The 19,621-nt window shown below is 55.2% G+C and overlaps 1 protein-coding gene across 4 annotated transcripts in view; it reads right to left on the bottom strand.

Annotated features, from left to right (window-relative positions):
• SS18L1 (SS18L1 subunit of BAF chromatin remodeling complex) overlaps nucleotides 1-19,621 on the bottom strand; it is a 32,810-nt gene that overhangs the window by 4,304 nt on the left and 8,885 nt on the right. For 2 of the 4 annotated variants that reach the window (XM_070587694.1, XM_070587697.1), the window contains 8 exons: nucleotides 14,295-14,371; nucleotides 13,477-13,561; nucleotides 11,984-12,128; nucleotides 11,205-11,402; nucleotides 9,926-10,090; nucleotides 9,495-9,596; nucleotides 8,433-8,525; nucleotides 2,584-2,703 (listed from right to left, as the gene is read on the bottom strand). In XM_070587694.1, coding sequence (XP_070443795.1) covers nucleotides 2,584-2,703; nucleotides 8,433-8,525; nucleotides 9,495-9,596; nucleotides 9,926-10,090; nucleotides 11,205-11,402; nucleotides 11,984-12,128; nucleotides 13,477-13,561; nucleotides 14,295-14,371 — 985 coding nt within the window. Of the gene's footprint in view, nucleotides 1-2,583; nucleotides 2,704-8,432; nucleotides 8,526-9,494; nucleotides 9,597-9,925; nucleotides 10,091-11,204; nucleotides 11,403-11,983; nucleotides 12,129-13,476; nucleotides 13,562-14,294; nucleotides 14,372-17,424; nucleotides 17,799-17,899; nucleotides 18,133-19,621 lie in introns of all 4 variants that reach the window. The other 2 variants (XM_070587695.1, XM_070587698.1) reach the window with 2 other exon arrangements.

Here is a 19,621-nt window from a genome sequence, read left to right as displayed (position 1 = left end):
CAACTATGTACCAGGGGGCTTTGGGGAGAAAAAGGAAAAAAATAAAATCTTTAAAAAAAAAATGCTATTTAATTAGTCATGGTTGTAAAAGGTTGAACAAAATCTTTGTGGTCTTCCTTCTTTACTGTGTATCAGAATCACCTGTGAGCTTAATAAGAAACCCACCCCCACCTCCCCGTCATGTGTGGGCCCACCTGGCACCTTACTTTTCAAAAGCTTCCAGGTGGTTCTGAGGTACAGTAAAGGCAGAGACCCACACGCTTGGACGAGCTTCCTCGGAGGCCGAAGCTGGACAGGGCACTTCGAGGGGTGTGCGGTTTGTGGAAGGGTGAAGCCTGGCTCCAGGTGGGCGGTGAACGCAGGCTCGTGTTTAAGTTAAAATGAGATGTCCCAGGCCTGGACGGATGGGTTTCAGCCTCCTTGCTGCACGCACCCTTGGGACAACCTAATCGCCTCTTCGTTCAGGTCGCATCAGGTAGGACGCCTTTTACTGGGTATCTTAAATGGTAACAGTTTGTGAGGCCATCCCAGGGTGACAGCAGTGTCACAGAAAGCACCCTGGGTCCTGGAAGTGCCACCTAGGGTCGTCTCCGGAGTGGGTCAGGACTCGGGGAGAGCCGCCTGGGCCTTGGGCTCTCAGCAGACAACCTGCAGGCCAGGGGCTGGGGCCCCGCCCTCTCAGGGAGACCTGCCCAGGGGGACGAGGGCCCCAGAGGACAGGGCAGATCCGAGGGTTCCAATCCTGGCAGGGCCTTCTGCGCTGCGGGGGCAGCCCGACCTCAGCAAGCCTGAGTCTGCAGCTGGCTAATCTTCTCTAGCGGACAGGATTTCTCCCTTTGTTGCCACCGATGCTTGCAAAGCTCCGCCTGGGATGCCCACGTGGGGGATGTCCGAGGGGCCCTGAGAGCAATGCTTGTTGACAGGCTGGGTCTATGGCAGACCCGCTGGGCCCTTCACTTTAGCCAATCCTCACAGGGTGAACAAAAGCTGACGGATGGGTGAGCACTTCTGGACGTTGCTGCCAGACTGACCCACACGTGGACAGTCTCAGGTCAAAGTAAAGTAAAACTGGGCTCAGAAAATACTCACCTGCACCCAGATCTCGGTTTCTAATATGCTCACTCTCCAATAAAAGGAACCGGGGCTCCTTGGAGAAGTGGTGCTTCCAGGGCTCGGGCAGAGAAAAGACTGTGGTCCCAGAAAATAAGGAAATGCTCAAAAACAAAAGGACGGGGGTGTGTCAGAGGGACACAGGAGCCAAGTGAAAGAGCTCCCAAGAGGCAAAGCCGGGACAATTTGAAAAACAAAATAAATTCATATTGGATTAGAATCCAATGTATAAAATTAATACCCATGAGTACACACTCCTATAAATAAATGATTAATAACTAAATAAAAGGGGGAGAAGAGACAGATCTTCCCTACAGAAGAATTCCAGTCTATGTAGATACCTCCCCCCCGGCCCCGAGTGTGGGCTGGATTCAGTGGCGCCTTCCCGAAGATTAAAGAAGGGGGAAGGCGGGGCTGGCTCCGGCCCAGTGGTTAAGTTCGTGTGCTCCGCTGCAGGCGGCCCAGTGTTTCGTTGGTTCGAATCCTGGGCACAGACACAGCACTGCTCATCAAACCATGCTGAGGCAGTGTCCCACATGCCACAACTAGAAGGACCCACAACGAAGAATATACAACTAGGTACCGGGGGGTTTTGGGGAGAAAAAGGAAAAAAATAAAATCTTTAAAGATAAAAAAGAACGGGGAAGGTGACTCGACAGTGGGGAGAGCTGGCAGGTGCCCCCCTGCCCAAGTGTCCGAGGTCAACACCAGAGGCAAGTCATGTGACACAAGGTGACGAGAAGGGCGATTCACTCTGTGGTCTTCTTTCCAAAACCCAGCGTCACCCCAGGAAGAACATGAGACAAACACAACCTGAGGGACGCCCTACAAAGTCTCTGCCTGGCCCTCCTCCCAACTGTCAAGGTCAAGACAGACACGGACTTCCAGGAAGCTGCCACAGCCCAGGGGAGCCTAAGGAGATGTGAGACCAAATGTCATGCAGGATCCCAGACAGGGCTGGGGAGAGGAAAGGACATTTGGGGAAAACTAGTGAGACCTCAATAAACTGAATTCAGACCACAGCAATGTATAGCGTTGGTTTCTTTTTTTTTTTCCTCTTCTTTACAAGAAGATTGGTCCTGAGCTAACATCTGTTGCCAATCTTCCCCTCTTGTTGGTTTCCCTGAAGCCCCAGCACATAGTTGTATATCCTAGTTGTAAGTCATTCTAGTTTCTCTGTGTGGGAGGCCGCCTCAGCATGGCCTGATGAGTGGTGCCATGTCCGCGCCCAGGATCAGAACAGGTGAACCCAGGGCCACCAAAGTGGAGCACGCAAACTTAACCACTCGGCCTGCCCCAGTGTTGGCTTCTGAACTGTGACAATTGTCCCACAGCGACGGACGAGGTTAACAACAGGGGAGCTGTCTGTACTGCCCTCTCGGCTTTTCTGGAAATCTAAAACTACTCCAAAATCACAAGTGCCTTACGTGCTGCACGACAGCGCCACGGTGCGCGGGGTCTGCGGGCCCTTACCGTATCCTTGCTGCTGCCCAGGGTAGCCCTGCTGGCTGGGGTACTGCTGCTGGGGGTAGGTCTGCTGCTGCGCCGCGCCCTGCTGGTACCCCGCCTGCTGCTGGCTGTACTGGGAGTTTCCTGCAGAGGGAAGGAGTCGTGAGCTCATTGCCAGAGAGCAAGGGCGGCACGTTCTGTCACGCACGACCCGGGTCACTTGGGAATCCTCGAACAAGCCATTGCTTCAGATCTTTGTTTTTTCACAATTCAAGTGTTTTGTTATACTTTCTCTTATTTTATAAAAATACAAATATATAACCAAATGAAACAGTTAATACAACTAAGACAAAGACTAATACCAGTATTGTAGGTTGAACTGCGTCCCCCAAAAAGAGATGTTGAAGTCCTAACCCCAGGGACCTACACGTGGCCTCGCTTGGAAATAAGGTCTTGGCAGATGTGACGAGTTAAGGAGAGGTCATATGGGACCGTGGGGGGCCCTAGCTGACGAGTTAAGAGGAGGTCGTACGGGATCATGGTGGGCCTAGTCCTGTGACAGGTGTCCTTCAAAGATGATGGAAGTTTGGACACGGACATGGGGAGAAGGCCATGGGATGAAAGAGGCCATGGACACCAAGGGTGCTGGAGCCACCAGAGCTGCAGGAGGCCTGGGACAGATCCGCCCTCAGAGCTCCAGGGGAACCGACCCTGCCGACCCGATTTTGGAGCTCTGGCCTCCAGAACTCAGAGGACGAATCTCTGTTCCTCTAAGCCTCCTGCCCGTGGCTCTCGTTACGACAGCCCTGGGAGGCGAGTGCAGCCACGGAGCACGCGGAGGCAGCGACTCTGAAGGCAGCGCATTCAGGTGGCTGGTCACCTGTGGCTTCAGTTGTGACGGAAAAGAACAAGGTACGAGAACGTGCACAGGCAGCTGCAAACATTTTAGTGGAAGCTGAGGCAACAGGCAGGCGCGGCACAGAGGACGTTTTGGACTGAGAGTCGGCACAGATTAATTATATGTCTGTATGTTTTCTCACACACACACCCCTCTTGGTACTTACTCCGACAACTCTATTTCGAGGATATCCAAGTAGGTCAATTACTGAGAAGCATTTTCTCACTTATCAGGGAGAACTCAGCTGTGACATCTAGAACCTTCCGACAGGCCAGTGCGTCCCCAGCAGCTTACACTCCGCTACTTGCTGGACAGTGAGAGGCACCACCACACTCCCATTTACGCAGCACCAGGAGCGCAGGAGCCAGGACTCAAACCCAGGGAGTCGGGGGCCCCGGAGCTGGTGTGAGGGTGTCCAGGCTACGGACATGAGACACGGAGAAAGGCCTTGGAGTCCTGTCAGCGACATGCGTGGCAACACAGAGGTGAGGCCGAGTGAGGCCGCCAGCTCGTGAGCACCCGCCACAGGACGCTCCTCGCACTCAGCGCAGAGCTCCCAGGAGACAGGTGACTCTAAGACCACATCTTCCCACAGTTTGAAGGACCCCAGAAGTTTCCAGGAGCCTTCATTTTACTGGCAAATGTGCAAGCCAGGGTTGGCGGTTCCAGCTCAGACCCGTAATGGCTCTTTCCTTTGACTTTATGAAACTAGTGCCACAGAGGATTAAAAAAAAAGCAGCTAGTTACCTAAATGTTGTTGTTTATCTATATGGTGGTAAATTCCAAGGGACATTTATACTTATTTTTCCAGAGAAAATGCCTTAATTCTTATTTTTAAAAATCTAACTAGCCAGCCAGCACCCATGCTAAAAGCCTCATTTTGGAAGAGAGCTTACTGTAAGAAAAACAATTTAGGAGAGCAATAAGTGTATTACCAAATAATTACCGGGAGTTAAGAAGGGGTCTTAACCACTCAGAAATCTTCCTACAAAGTCTTCCTAACAGAGGTCTCAGGAGACACCATTTTAGATTCATGTGGACATTAAACTCCATTCATGGTTTTCAAAACACCTTGATAAGAAGATCAATTTAAGTCTAGTTTCATCGTGTTCCTTTGAACAGGGCTTTGCTCTTCAAAACCATGCAAAGTGCACAGCCTTTCATTTGCAGTGTGCCGGGTCCTGACACAGCCCCAGACCTGACCCTCCAGCAGAGGGAGAGCAGGAGCAGCAGGTGGGGCCCCAGAGAGCTTGCTTCTCCGCATTTACTTCACTGGACAGCAGGTGAACGGCTCGGCCCCCAAAAGAGAGTTGTAGTTCTGTTTTGTTTGTTTTTTTTTAAAGATTTTATTTTTTTCCTTTTTCTCCCCAAAGCCCCTCGGTACATAGTTGTATATTCTTCGTTGTGGGTCCTTCTAGTGGGACACTGCCTCAGCGTGGTTTGATGAGCAGTGCCATGTCTGCGCCCAGGATTCGAACCAACGAAACACTGGGCCGCCTGCAGCAGAGCACGCGAACTCAACCACTCGGCCACGGGCCAACCCCTGTAGTTCTGTTTTCACCAAAACATGTCCCAGAAATAAGAAAGCAGAGGTGCCGAGGCTGGCCTGGTGGTGTAGTGGTTAAGTTCACATGCTCCGCTTTGGTGGCACACGGTTCATGGGTTCAGATCCCAGACATTGACCTACACACCGCTCATGAAGCCACGCTATGGTGGCGTGCCACATACAAAATAGAAGAAGACCAGCATAGATGTTAGCTCAGCAACAATCTTCTTCAAGAGAAAAGAGGAAGATTGGCAACAGATGTTAGCTCAGGGCCAACCTTCCTCACACACTCACACACACACACACACACACACACAAAAGAAAGCAGAGGCGCGACAATGAGAGGCCAGATTATGAGAACTGGTATCCAAAGGACCCAATTTCTACTTTATTTTTCTGGTTACAAATAACTTTTCCAGGAGCTGTAAAATCTAAGCATTTAAAAGCTGGATCCTGGCAGCATTTTTTAAAATAACAGCTTTCCCGAGAGCTGGTTCACACTGGAGAGGCTTGAAGCCCTGCTGGGGAACTCAGTGTGCAGTTAGAAAGCACGGAGCACCGGCACGTGCCTTAGCTCCATGTGCAGTCCTCTCTGAGGTGGGCTCTGAAAACCCGGTGGTCTTCCCAGTCATTCACCATCCAAGGTAAGGCTGCGAGCTCTGACTTCTGCTCCCTCCTCACACTGGGCCATCCCAGCCCCAAGGATGCAGACGGGGCACCGGCTGATGCAGGCTCCGTGCACTGTGCTCACCTCACCAGAGAAACCCATCAGACATGTGGTGGGCTTTCTCCAGGGTGTCGGGGTTTTTGGTCAGTCTGCATGTTCTTGTGTTTTTATGGCCTTTTTTACTCCTTATATGACAAGAGTTAAAGGAGCTAATTCATATGCCACTGGCTGACTATGACAGGGCACACGGCAGGTGTGTAATAAATGTCAGGGGGACACCTCTGAGAACCAGACCTCAGCTCTCACACACCCAGAAAATCGTTCACTCGACCGCGTCAAATCCCCGTGAAAAGGGGCCTGTTTGGCCAAGCCTGAGAGGAGGGCGGCAGGACTTCCACTGAAGAGGCTGAACGAGCCTCAGGAGGATTCCGGGAACCAGCAGAGCGGGACAGCCCAGACCCTGCTCTTTCCAGAACGGCACGGAAGAGCGACAGGGCAGACGGCAGGGCCTTCCCTCCACTTCCAGTAAATACAACTACTATTTTTTTTCCTTTTCATTTCTTTTCAGCTATCTCTTGAAGAATCTTGCAACATTCTGTGACGGGGCCATGAAGAAGGAAACTATTTGTGAAAGAAGGGGCCAGCGTTTGGGTCAGTAAATCCGCTCTACTTATTTACATGTGGCAAGAACGTGGTTGCAAAAAGGCCACGAGGGACAAACAGACGATGGATTCCGACGTGGTCCACGGAAACGACAGCGGTCGAGCAGCGACGCGCCTCAAGGACACCAGGAGGCCGTCTTCGGAGGAGCCCTCCTGCGGCTCCCAGCACCCACCCACAGGCGGGCGCACTGGTGACCACTGGGCGAAACCCTGAGAAACGCCCAAGACGGCAGGTGGCGCTGTGGCCTGGGTGGCCACAGGCTCAGGGTGCTCTTTCATTTCAAATGACAGCCAATCGCGTGTAATGCTCTTAGATTTAACTCGTGCATGGGCAGATGCGCTCACGTGTTTCAGAAACGTGAAAACCAGCCCACCTTTGAGGGTCGGGGAAGGAGCCACCTCCACACCTGCGCGGACCACCTTCCCAGCCTCTTCCCCACCCACGGCCACTCCTGTCGGTGTGCAGGGTGTTCTCCCGGAGCTTGTTTAAGGTGCGTGTGCATGCAAATGCGAGCACGGCCTTGGTTTCCCTCTGCTTTTCCATGGAAGGCGGCACCCCAGATACTCGGATCCCCTGCATTTGGCCTTGGCACTGGGTATGACCCGCGAGCATCTGCCACAGCAGCCCCCAGGGAGCACCGCTGCTTTCACAGCCGCGGTGCCCCCGGGACACGTCACAGCGGACACTAGCTCTGTCTAGTCTGCTACTGCAAACCTCACAGTGAGGAAACGCAGGACGAACACGGCGAACAGGACTGCGAGGCTTCCATGGAGCACTCCACAGGGGCCCAGACGGGAACCGGTGTCCCCTGCTTCTGTGGGCCCCACATCCTGGTGTACCCCCGGCTCAGTCGGCCATGCCCTGATCCTTTTCTGGCACTGGTCCTCTGTACGTTAGTGCACTCTCATTCTATGGACCCCACAGAGCTCCTGCCAGATGCCTCCCATTAACAACCCCAGGACCAGCCACCTGTGCCCCACAAGGTTCCTCATCCCCCCGTGGGATAATTACTGGAAAGTTCTTTATATTGGCTTCAATCTACCTCTTGATCTCTTCTACTCAATACCCTCATCCTCTTGGGGCCACAGCCCACTTATGACATGGCCCCCAGGCTCCTCAAAGCACAGCACCCTCTGCCACTCAGCCCATACAAGACCTGGCAATGCCCTCGGCTGTGGGGTGACCTGCACCCTGTAACACACATGTGCAGTCACACATGGGGATCAATTAACATGAGGGTGGAGCAAAATGCTTCCAGATCCAGGAAGAAACGTGCCATCTGCCACGTTTGCCTTAACAAGTGGTACTGAATGCGTTAGCTAACTTCTCATCAACTATGGAAGGCAAGAATACGTAACCCAAAACAGGGGTCCAAAAACATGCACTTCAAACTGCAGATGGCTGACAGCACGTCCCGAGCTAGTCCTGGGGCCATCTTTCCCGCGAGGACTCGCGCGGACACAGCACTGCTGGTGGGAACAGAGCTCCTCTGGTGGAGAAGGCTGCCCAGGGGCCCAGGAGGTGGCGGGGAGCGGGGCTGGTGGAGGAGCCCCACGTGGCCCCGTGTGCTGGCCCCACGGTGGCTTACCTCTCTGTGCGGCAGGCTGAGACCTAGCAGCTCAAATGCTGGCCAGAGCCAAACTCTAATTTTCACCCGTTCAGCTGTTTTTCAAATGGACCAAACAAGCCGAGTGTTAGCCACTTGGAGCCTGCTGGCTTGGGGTACCTGGTGAAACCTCACTGGCAGCTGCGGCCTACTGACAGGGCAGGGCTGGGAGCTGTGCTGCTGGGTGACGTCACCTGGACACGTGAGCCCCTCTTCCTGGGACATCCCCTCTGGATGGTGGCCCCCGGCCGCAGCCTCGTTCTGCATGGCCTCCCTCTGGGAAGGGCTCCCCTCACAGATGTCCCAGCCCCACCCAATGAAGCCGGTCAGGTGCTGCTGCCTGGCCTGGGCATGTCTTCCCCTCATCAGCCCCAATCCTTCCAACCTCCCACACGCACGCTACTCACACCTGCAGGCACCGGTGCCCGCGGACAACAGCGAGAGTCTAGAGCCAGGGGAGCTGATGGAGCAGCGTGCAGCACCTGCTTCTTACCGCTCTCATAGTAGTGCTGTGTGGACTCCTCGAACGACCGGTCGTAGCTCTGCTCCGTGTAGGACGACTGCTGGTAGGCGTAATCACCATGCCCTGTGAGCAGACGGAGATGGCCTGCGGTCAGCTGAAGCCCTGACCACCAAGCTCCCAGGAGAGAGTGCATGAGCTGCATGGTGACACCGCCGGGCCAGCAGAGCCAACAGCTGAGCGCGAGGCCCGCGGAGGAGCTCGCTCCCAGCTCTGCACAGCGGTTTCTGTCCTTTAGAATGCAGACGCCACCTGCTCCATGGGGTGAGTGCGAGGATTAAGTGATGGCTGACAGACGACAGAGGACACACAGTGCTCAGTACGCAACAAGCACGAGTGGCCATGAGCTGTCAAGGTTGCTGCGTGAATGCCATCCTGCTGCCCACTGCAGAGGTTCCCCATCGGGAGCACGTGACCATCACGATGCCCCGTCACTGTCAGGTGTGGGGCACGGCCTGCCCTGCACTGGTCTTGGCCGCCTCTCCAGCACCAGCCTCCTGCCCTGGTCATGCACTCCTGACTTGCCCTCGCTCACACGGGTCCCCTGCCTGGGTGTCCTCCTCCCCAAACCCCACCCATCCTGTATGACCACTTTACATGCCACCTCCACAAACCGTGGGACTACTTAGAGACGGTGGTGGCGGCTGCACAACGTGAACATACTTAATGAAAGGTGACAATTCAAAGGAAAACAACCTGCAGCGATTATAACCAAGCATTACAAGACGGGAACAGTCAGATCAGGGCTGTCGCTTTCTGGGGAGTTTCATGAGGAACCTTGTGTCCATATTTTCGAACGTTAACATCATCTATGCACACCCCAGCTTCAAACCCGTTGCCTCTCGAGAACGGAGACGAGGAGGTCCGAGGAGGTGAGTGGCCCTGTGTGCTGGAAGCTTCTCTCAGCAGAGACGAGCCCTCACGCCCACCCCCACACGTGCTCAGGCAAGGGGGCTTTGGGTGCCCGGCTGGCAGACGTCAGGGGCAACAGGTCTGAACCGGGAGGGCCCGGGGCACAGTGAGCGTTGCCCTCACCGTCGGGGTAGTACTGCTGGCCCATGGGCTCCGCGGCAGCCTGGCCGTGGCCGTACTGCTCGCCGTAGTACTCCTCCTGGCCCAGGTACTGCTGGGACGAGCCTGCGGACGACACGCGTGGGTCAGCTCAGGGCCCGAGCCGGTCTGACTTCAGTCAGGACCCCCCGACCCAAGAACCTCAATGGGCACCGACTCAGACACCCCTCGCGCCTCCCCGAGGAGGTGGGGCATGCCCCCACAGCCCACCCCAGGCCTGCGCCGACTGCCCCCTCGGCCTCCTGTGGGAGCCACAATGGTTCTCGCACTTCACTCCCCGAGTCCCTCACCGGCTCCGGACCCCCGAGGTCCTCGCTCAGTCCGGACGAGCGTGTGAGGCCTCGCACCCCCATTCCCGGCGGAGAAGTGTGCTCGGAGGGCAGCACGGGCGTTACCTTGCTGCGAGGGCCGGTAGGGTGCCATGGGCCGCTGCCCCATCATGCTGCTGCCCTGGCCGCTCTGGCCCATCATGGCGATGGACGACTGGCCCTGGTAGTGCTGGCTCCCGCCCTGTGCCGAGTTGTAGTGGGATGAGGCTGCCTGCTGGTGCATCATGGACACTGGGCGACATGACAGACCCCGAATAACCCCAAGAAGCTCCCAGAGCGGGCATCCTCGCTCCCCACCCCGGACCCTGGCTGCACCCCTCTCCCAGGCTGAGCCATCGCTGTTCCCCTGCGGCTCCCCGACGAGATCATCCCCTTGATGCCTCATCACACCTCCTACCAGCGAAGCTTTCTGCTAACTCCTTAAAAGTGTGCGACATTCAGGAGACGCTGGCAGGCACCACCGGGCAGGGCGCTGCACGCAGGAACAGGGTCCTCTCCTCCCCATCCCTGACTCCGCAGGCTGGTCCCAGAGGAGCCCATTACCCTTGCCTGCCCTGAGACCCGGGCCTCTGAGGCCAGGTCGTGGTCTCCTGCTGTCCACTCAGGTCGCCCCTGCTCAGAACCCTCTAGAGCAGTGGCCCCCAACAGGGTGAGATGTGAGCCAGTCAGCAAAGTAAAAAGAAACAGGTGAAATCTATTTTAGTAATACATTTTATTTGACTCAACATATCCAAAATATGATCATTTTCAGTATGTAATTAATATAAGGAAAACCAAGAAGATACGTTACGTCCCCTTTTCCTGTTCTAAACCAGCGTGTCTGACACTCGTGGGACATCTCAAGCTGGACCCGAAGCTGCCCAGGGCCCAGGCCCTGCAGTGGAAGCCCAGCTCTTGGGGCTCCTGCTGGCCCACCGAGTGTCCTGGCCCCTCATCCTTCCCACGTCTGTGCCTCTGGCCACGCAGCCCCCTACCTGTGGGAGCCCCATCCTGTCCCCTGAGCAGGGCATGTGCGGCCCCTCCTCAGAGCCTTCTCGAAGCGGCCACAGGGGGCAGCGCAGCCCCCAAAGCCGGACCTCCCTTCAGGAAGCTCCTGGAGGAGGGCAGCCCTTGGGACTTGCCCTCTCCCCCCCAGCACAGCCCAGGGCCCAGCGGGAGGGCAGCCCCTCAGGACCGTGTGCACAGCCCACACGCGTCTCCGAGGGTCCCAGGGGCAGGAGCATTCCCGGGCCCGGGGTTGGGCGAGGGTGTCCCGGGGCCCAGTAGGAGGGCAGCCCCTCAGGACCACATGCATTATCGGGCCCAGGGTCGGGCGGGGGCCTCCCAGGTCCCAGCGGGGAGGTACCTGGGTTGGACTGCATGTTGATGTTGGCCCGAGACACATAGTTGCCAATGGCGCCTTGCCCCTGCAGGGGCACACTCTGCGAGGCGGGTCCTGAGTGACTGTAGCCAGGCCCCGTGCCATGGCCGCTGCCCGACATGCTCATGGAGGTGGTAGGCAGAGTGCTCTGTGCCGTCTGCTGCATGGACACGTGGTTCGGACCTGTGGGAGGGACGGGGAGAGGGGCCTTAAGCCCTTCTAAGACCACCAGTGACAGCAGGCCTGGCCTTGCTGCTGGACACGAGTTTCCTGCAAGTGATCGTGGGGAGGGAGGCCGACCACGCTGATACCCCTACGAATGGAGTGATTAATAAAGAAATAGACACACAGGCTGACAGTGCAGAAGGTGAGTCATGTACTCATTGTTATATTGTTACTAACAGTTCCCAACGGCTATTAATAGTTCTCATGCAAAGATAAGAGCATTTCCTTTCCTGTTCAAAAATCCATGTGGATCCCCGCCCCTTGATCTGAAGTGGCCATACTTAGTGTCAAAGCAGAGTAAAGATCCGGAAGGAGGGCGTCATTCTCTCTGCACGTTACCCCCGTGCATGTGCGCCTGGGCATGGCAGCCGACCTGGGGCCAGGACCCCTGGGAGGAGAGGGGTCTCCCAAGCTGAGCCCTGAGGGCGCGGGGTACCTCACGAGGCAGCCACCCACTCGGGAGCCTGCACTGGTGACCTTATTGCCAAGAACCAACCCCAAACCCAAGGCCCAGCCCGCAAGAGCTCAGGGTCACTCACCATTGCCGATCTGGCCCTGCAAGAGGGAGGATGCGGGCAGGCCTGTGCCGATGGCGTCGCTGAGGCTGCCCTGGGAGTGCAGGCCCTGGCTGGAGCCGCTCTGGGACAGCGCTCCGGGGCCCAGGTTCATGTTCTGGGTTGGCGGCTGCGGGCGATAGGAAGGTTACAGGGAGCATGGTTAACACAGAGAACAACCAGCAGAAGCCACGAGACAGGATTCGCCAGGAAAGGGACGTAGTGGGGAATCTCACAGCCGCCTGGCAGATGTCTAACCAACGGCACTCTCACGTGGCCGGGTGACCGAGGACAACCGGGCCAAGTAGCTCAAGCCAAGACAGAGACGCTACGCCAAGCGTTCTGCGTAAACATTCAGAACTTAAACAAGTACCGAGCTTATCAAGATACACTTGGAGCTTCAAAGCTGGGCCCCCTTCCCTGGGATTCAGGGAACTGCTTCACCAGCCCACAAGGCGGCAGCCACCTCATTGCTCCACACCACTCCCTACCCCTCTCGAACTCAGCTGGCCAGGCGTCTCTGTGTCCCTCCGCTCCCAAAGCCCCAGGGCCTTTGCACAGGTGGTCCTGTGCCTCAGTACTGCATTCCCAGGCACTCCTCCTGTGTGGGTCCTCACCCTCCTCTCCTGTCCACCCCTACGTCCACCCCTCATCACAGGACATATCAGGGACACAGGGACTGCAAGTACCCTCCCAGCATCCCCGTCTCCCAGATCGAGGCCAAACAGCAGCTCCGATGGTCTAGACACAGACGCTGTTAACATCTGGCCAAGAAAAGGATCTTTCCAGCAGGATCTGCTGTACCTCAAGGGTGAGGAACCCAATTCGATAGCCCAATCAAAGTTGGCTTAACATTTTTACTAGCAAAACACATCCTGGTGTTCAAGATGGGGACCAAGGGGCCTTGGGAAGTGAGCCTTCCTGCGTCATGTTAGGCCTGGAAACTGCCCGCCTAGCAGGGTCAACACAGACCAGTCCACCTCGAGGCTGCGCCTGCCCCTCACCTCGAAGGAGGCCGAGGCTGCCGCGGGTCTTGCCTTTGCAGCAGTAATTTAATTTGAGGAGAATGCGTTTTAAAGTCAAATAGAAAATGTTTGTATTAATATTTGAAGCAGTTTTTTTAAGTTTTGTTGTTGGACCAAAGTAGCGCAAGCTCATGGGTCATAACTTTTCAAATCACTCAGAAGGGCTGAGAATGAAAAGCAAGAAACCCCCGTGCCACTTCCCCTTGTCCCCAGATCAGCTTCCCACCATTTCTAGGTCTGGCTCCTCTGGGGTCACTCATCTCCCTTTGCTAAAGAAGCCAATGGCATGATTCTGGCCAGTCCACTTCAGAAACGTCCGCCTGACCTGATGTGAGGACCCGCCCCGCCCCGGTCTCAGGCTCCTGTCCCCTCTGCTCCCTGCACCGGCCGTCTGAGGCTGTGCCTGACTGTGGTGGGCAATGGTGGGGAGTCCCCCCACGCGCAGACACTCACGGCGGGGAGCAGGGACTGCATGTTCTGGTTGGAGTCTGCGATCGTGGCCAGGTAGACCAGGTTCCGGTGCAGGATCTGCTGGTACCTGCGGGCAAGGGGCACACAGTGAGGCGGTGGAGCCCGCGGCCCATCCGAAGCAGTAGTTTATCTGGACAGCCTTGCCCCGCAGCCAAGCCCCGGGGACTGTGAAGGCAGCAGAGCACCCTGTGGGCCAGGACGGGGCTAGGCAGGGAGTGGGATCCCGTTCGATGACAAAATGCTGGAAAGACCCCAAGGTGGCAGCCAAGGGGGAGGTGCCACCCAATCTGTTCAGAGAATGGAGGTGGGGGTGGGTCACGAGGAGGCAGGGGCCTGAGGGGGATGCAGGAGGGGATGCCAGGGGACCAGCCCTCCTCAGGCTCACTCTGACACCAAGATAACTTGATACCCCAGCCCCATGAAGAGGTGCTCGCAGGACATGGGAAAGCTCAGTTTAACACAGGAACACCTCTGGGAGGGGTGGCGGCCAGCTCGAGCACCTCCTATCTGTCTGGCCCTGGGAGGCGTCACATGAGGTCCTACCTAGAGGAGCTCTCTGTCCCCCTGGTGCATCCACAACCACGGTCTGGCCTGGGCCTTCTGGCTTCCCCAGCAGGCCTCTCCTCCCACACTTCCACTGCCCCCCAAACTTTCCCCTGTCTCCTTGGGGAGTGACCTGGGGGGAGTAGGCCACCCTCCAAAGGGTGACTCTTAGTGGCCTAGATGACCTCTGCAGCTGGACTCGCTGAAGCCACTCAGCGCCGCCCAAGGAGACTGGGGGTGGGGGTGGGGACACGTACTGGGCACACTCGGCTGTCTTGCCCTTGCTCTGGTGGTCCAGGATGCACTGGATCAGATGGTGGTTCTCGTCCAGCATCTGCAGGAGAAGCAGACGTGAGTGCGGGGCACGCACGCGCCTGCCAGAGTCCTGCTGGGGTCAGAGGGCACCTGCTCGAGGCACTCACCAGCCGTGTGACAGTACCTGTCACTCTCTATGTACAAACTGTCACTCTCACATGCAACCTCAGCCAGTGGGACCAGGCACTTTCCACACTACTGTGCTAAGCACACAGCCCTCGGGGGCCAGGGTCAATACTCCAACCCCGCAGGCAGCTCCCAGCCTCTCTCACCCCACAAATGAAAACCCACAGCCTGCAGGACCCAATTTTCTGGCCCCTTGACCACAGTGTATCTGTCCAGCTAGGGGGAGCCAAGAGTCGACAGCAGGGACGCCGGGACCCCGAGCCCTGGTCTGGAGGGTGTGAGATCCGCAATCACGGGCACTCTTGGGGGAGGCAGCTCACATCCCTGGAGAGCCACCTCTTTGGGACGGCCACCTGGGATGGCCAGGGGAGACCCAGGATGAGGTGATGGAAGAAGCAGGAGAGAGGAGGCCCGACGGGAGCACAGGAAGGCTTGCGAGGAGAGCTGCGGCAGAAGCCACGCCGGCAGCACACAGCACAAGACCAGGCAGCCGTGGCCGGCCTACCCAGTGGGCCCAGGGTCTGGTCAGCAGGGGACGGCTAGGGGGACACAGTGTGAGCCATTCCCCACGTGGACGTGAAGAGGTGGAGAAGCGTCCGGCTCATTCACTGCCTGTCCATGTGGGCAGCGCCCCGCTTTGCAGGGAGGGGCAGAATTGGGCCCACCGCAAATGCTGCTTTCCATAAAAAGGCCTTTCCTCAGAAACTCTTACCAAAGGAAAAATCTGTGCTTTTCGGCTCCACCAAATTGTGCCCACTCATCTGGGCCCAGGAGGTTCCCCCGGGCAGGTTCAGCTCTGCAGGCCCCCAAGAAGGCGGAGGGGCCCACCCACCTGCCACTGTGCAGGTGACCCAGCACACTGCCCTGAGGGCCCGTAACGGTGCTCTGACCTCAGGGTGCCACTCCTTCGGAGCCCTGGGCCCAAACTTGGCGACAGAGAGGAGAGGAAGGCACAGAGGGTGGGGCCACACCACACGGCAGGGCGGAGTCCACCCCGAGCCCTGCAGAGCCACTGCCCTGGCTCAGCTTCACCCTCGGCCTGGCCTCTGCGACTTCAGGGTTGGTTTCTCCTGCTCAGTTTCTACGTTACAGCTTCCTCCTCTCTATGCTTTCCCGTTTCTCCCCACTGTGGAGACGACGCCCCAAGTTCAGCAATTCTCACCCTGGCCATGGAGCCGGCCCTGGACGGGGAAACCACCAGGGGGCGCTGTGGGCCAGGAGCTGCCCCTGGAGCTCACCTCGGGGCATGAGGGCGATTCAACACACCAGGACCCGGCATTCGTGCCACTGGCACATCGAGACTTTCTCCAGATGAATTAAGAAAGGAAACAACTGCAAACGACGGTCCCCCTATCCCTCCGAGAGCCACCCTTATATAAGGCTTTACGGCTTCAACTCCTGGACTTGGAAGTCCACGGCAAGAATTCTCTCCCAAGGACACACGCTGCACACTAAAACGTTTTATACACAGATGTCCGTCTCAGTACTGTTCACAACAGCTCAAAGACGGGGGCAAGCTAAGCAGTCAATGACAGGATTAAGCAAATTACGGTGGGACCGTTTGGTGAGATGTCAGCCAGCCCATAGAAACGTTTTCGTAGTTTTTATAAGCATGAGATGTTACACTGTTAGGATGGAGGCTTTTTTAAAAGCAGGGTACAGAGTATCATCTCAGTTAAGTTAAAGCACGCAGAAAACAGGCCAGGACCCATCAGGTGAAAGATGGCGGACGGGAAGCGTGCCGCGCTCCGAGCCCTCACAGGCCCGGCAGGTGGTGACCGATGGAGCGCAGCAGCAGCAGCTGGATTCTAGAAGTGCAAAGCAAATGGATGAGTGAGAACTGAACTGGCAGACGCCAGGGGGCTGGATGTGGCACTGAGCCGCACTCGGGAGCCCACAGGGCTCGGGAAGGCTGAGATCCCGGGCCCTCCCCACGGCTACCTGGCCGGGGACAGGGAAGGGGGCGCGGCGCAGAGGGGCAAGGTGGCTCGACGGAAAACAACCAGCCTGGGAGGAAAGCGCTAGAACACTGAAGGCAGGAGAACACCTTCAGGTGAAGACAAAGACCAAGTTGGCCCATCACCCGGTGTCCCCTACCCTCGGTGTCCTAGTCCTAAACACGAGGGCACAGCTGAGCCGCACCAGTGTTCGTGGGAAGCCTGTAATTGAGACAGACCAAAACCAGCCTCAGAGGCCGAAAGCTGGAGGAGATGAGCATTATGCAAGAAGGAAACTTAAAAAACAAGAAGAAAAAACCCACAACTATTACTAATATCTTCAAAAGATAATACATTATCGTATCCATAGAAAAAGGGTGCTATTAAAAACAACAACAAAAAAGAGCTCTTGGATAGTTACAATATACTGACCAAAGCAAAAAAACAACAGAAGTGTTGAAATACAAAGTTAAAGAAAATTCCTAGAAAGCATATCAGAAAGATCAAGGTAGAAAAAAACATAATGAAATTAGAAGAACGATCCAAGTGGCCAAAAACAGTTCTTCCATAACTTCCAGAAAGACAGAAAACACAGGGAGAAAATCATTCCTGAAGAGAGATGACCTGATCTGAGGAGGACTACCTGAGGAGAGACGACGTGATCCTGAGGGAGACCACCTGAGGACAAATGACCCAATCCTGAGGGAGACTTCCTGAGGAGTGCTGACCCAATGCTGAGGGGAGACTTCCTCTGGAGCAGTTACCTGATCCCAAGGGTAGACTTCTAGAGGAAAAATAACCTAATCTCAAGGGAGACTTCCTGAGGAGAGACGACCTGATCTGAGGAGGACTACCTGAGGAGAGATGACCTGATCTGAGGAGGACTACCTGAGGAGAGACGACGTGATCCTGAGGGAGACCACCTGAGGACAAATGACCCAATCCTGAGGGAGACTTCCTGAGGAGAGAGAATTTGATCCTGAGAGGAGACTTCCTGTGGAGCAATTACCTAATCCTAATCTTGAGGAGAGATGACCCAATCCTGGGAGACTTCCTGAGGAGAGATGACCTGATCTTCAGGGGAGACTTCTTGAGGAGAGATCCTGAGGGGAGACTTCCTAAGGAGTGATGACCCGATCCTGAGAGGGACTTCCCGAGAGATGACTCAATCCTGAGGGAGACTTCCTGAAGAGAGATGACTTGATCCTCAGGAGAGACTTCCTGATAAGATATGATCTGATCTTGAGGAGAGACTTCCTGAGGAGAGAAGATTGATTCTGAGGAGAGACTTCTTGAGGAGCGATGACCTGATCTCAAGGGAGACTTCTTGAGGAGAGATGACTTGATCCTGAGGGAGACCACCTGAGGAGTGATGACCTGATCCTGAGGGAAGACTTCCTGTAGAGAAATGAACTGATTCTGAGGGGAGACTTCCTAAGGAGAAATGACCTGGTCCTGAGGGAGACTTCCCGAGGAGAGAGGACCTGATGCTGAGGGAAACTTCCTCAGGAGTGAAGATCTGATCCTGATGGGAAACTTCCTGAAGAGATATGACTCGATCCTGAGAGGAGACTTCCTTAAGAGAGATGACCCGATCCTGAGGGAAACTTCCACAGGAGAAATGTCTCGATCTCAAGGGAGACTTTCTGAGGAGAGATGACTTGATCCTGAGGGAGACCACCTGAGGAGTGATGACCTGATCCTGAAGGGAGACTTCCTGTGGAGAAATGATCTGGTCTCAAGGGAGACTTCCTAAAGAGAGATGACCTGGCCCTGAGGGAGACTTCTAGAGATTATCTTATCCTAAAGGAGTCTTCTGTGTATACAATCACTTGATCCTGAGGGAGACTTCCAGAGGAAACATGACCATATCTCAAGGTAGACTTTGTGAGAAGGTGACCAATACCAAGGGAAGACTTTCTTTTTTGAAGATTAGCCCTGAGCTAACATCAGCCGCCAACCCTCCTTTTTTGCTGAGTAAGACTGGCCCTGAGCTAACATCTGTGCCCATCTTCCTCTATTTTATATGTGGGACTTCCGCCACAGCATGGCTTGAAAAGTGTGCATGGGCCTGCGCCTGGGATCTCAAATGGCAAACCCCAGGTTACTGAGGCACAGCGCGCAAACTTAACAGCTATGCCACTGGGCTGGCCCAAGGGAAGACCTTCTGAGGGGAGACTGTAGGAACAATGACCTGATCATAAGGTAAACTTCCTGAGGAGAGCGAATCTGATCCTGAGAGAGACTTCCTGTGGAATGATGACTTGATCCTGAGGGGAGTCTTCTATAGGGGAGATAATCCGATCCTGAGGGAGAGACTTCCTCAGTAGAGATGACCCACCCCTGAAGGAGACATCCTGAGGTGCAATAACCTGATCTCGAGGGAGACTTCTCTCCCAAATTCTCGTCAGCCAAAACACAGACTAAATGTGAGGGTAAAACGAACATACATGCTGAACACAATTTAGGAAAATGCGTCTGCCACCCAGATGACCCACATTCTTCAAAAATGTCAAAATCTTAAAGAAAAAGAAGACAAAAGAACCGTTCCTTACATGGGAAACTAAACCTATGTGACTTGGAGATTTCTTTTGCTATAAAGTACACATTGACAAAATGGGTAATCGAAATTAGGTCTGCAGGTCAGGTAACAGTACTGTATCAATATCAGCTCCCTGATTTCAATCGTTGTACTGTGGTTATAATGTCTTTGTTGTAAGGAAAGTCATGCTTGAGTATTTGAGAGTAAAGGGGTATTATATCTGCAACTCACTCTCAAATGGTTCAGGCCATGATAAGACGTAGGCAGAGGGCAGGGGGGCGGGAGAGGAGAAGAGAGCAAATGAGGCAATATGTTAAAATTTGGGGAATCGGGATGAAGAGAATATGGGAATTTTTTTAAAGCTTCACATCCCATACACCTTTTCTCAGGAAGCTTTACAAAAGGATGCAGTCCACCAAAACAAGGGAGCAAATATCAAAATGGGAAAACCTGAGACCCAACACAGGAGAAGCCAAAAAATCTGGGACAATGGTGGAGGGAGAACTAAGGAGGCCCAAAAAGAGTGGCCGCAAGACAATGAACCTGACAGAACACCTGTGCTGAGGCGGTTTCCATGGTTGGAACAGAGTCTGGGATAAACCAGTGAAAAGTGATTAAAAAGAAGGAGAGATTACCAACTCCAGGGAAAACAAAGGGCGGGGCA

Source organism: Equus przewalskii, chromosome 21, assembly GCF_037783145.1.
Source record: "Equus przewalskii isolate Varuska chromosome 21, EquPr2, whole genome shotgun sequence".
NCBI classification, from domain to species: domain Eukaryota; kingdom Metazoa; phylum Chordata; class Mammalia; order Perissodactyla; family Equidae; genus Equus; species Equus przewalskii.
The sequence above is the reverse complement of the archived record's forward strand: the minus strand, read 5'-3'. Positions and strand labels throughout refer to the sequence as shown.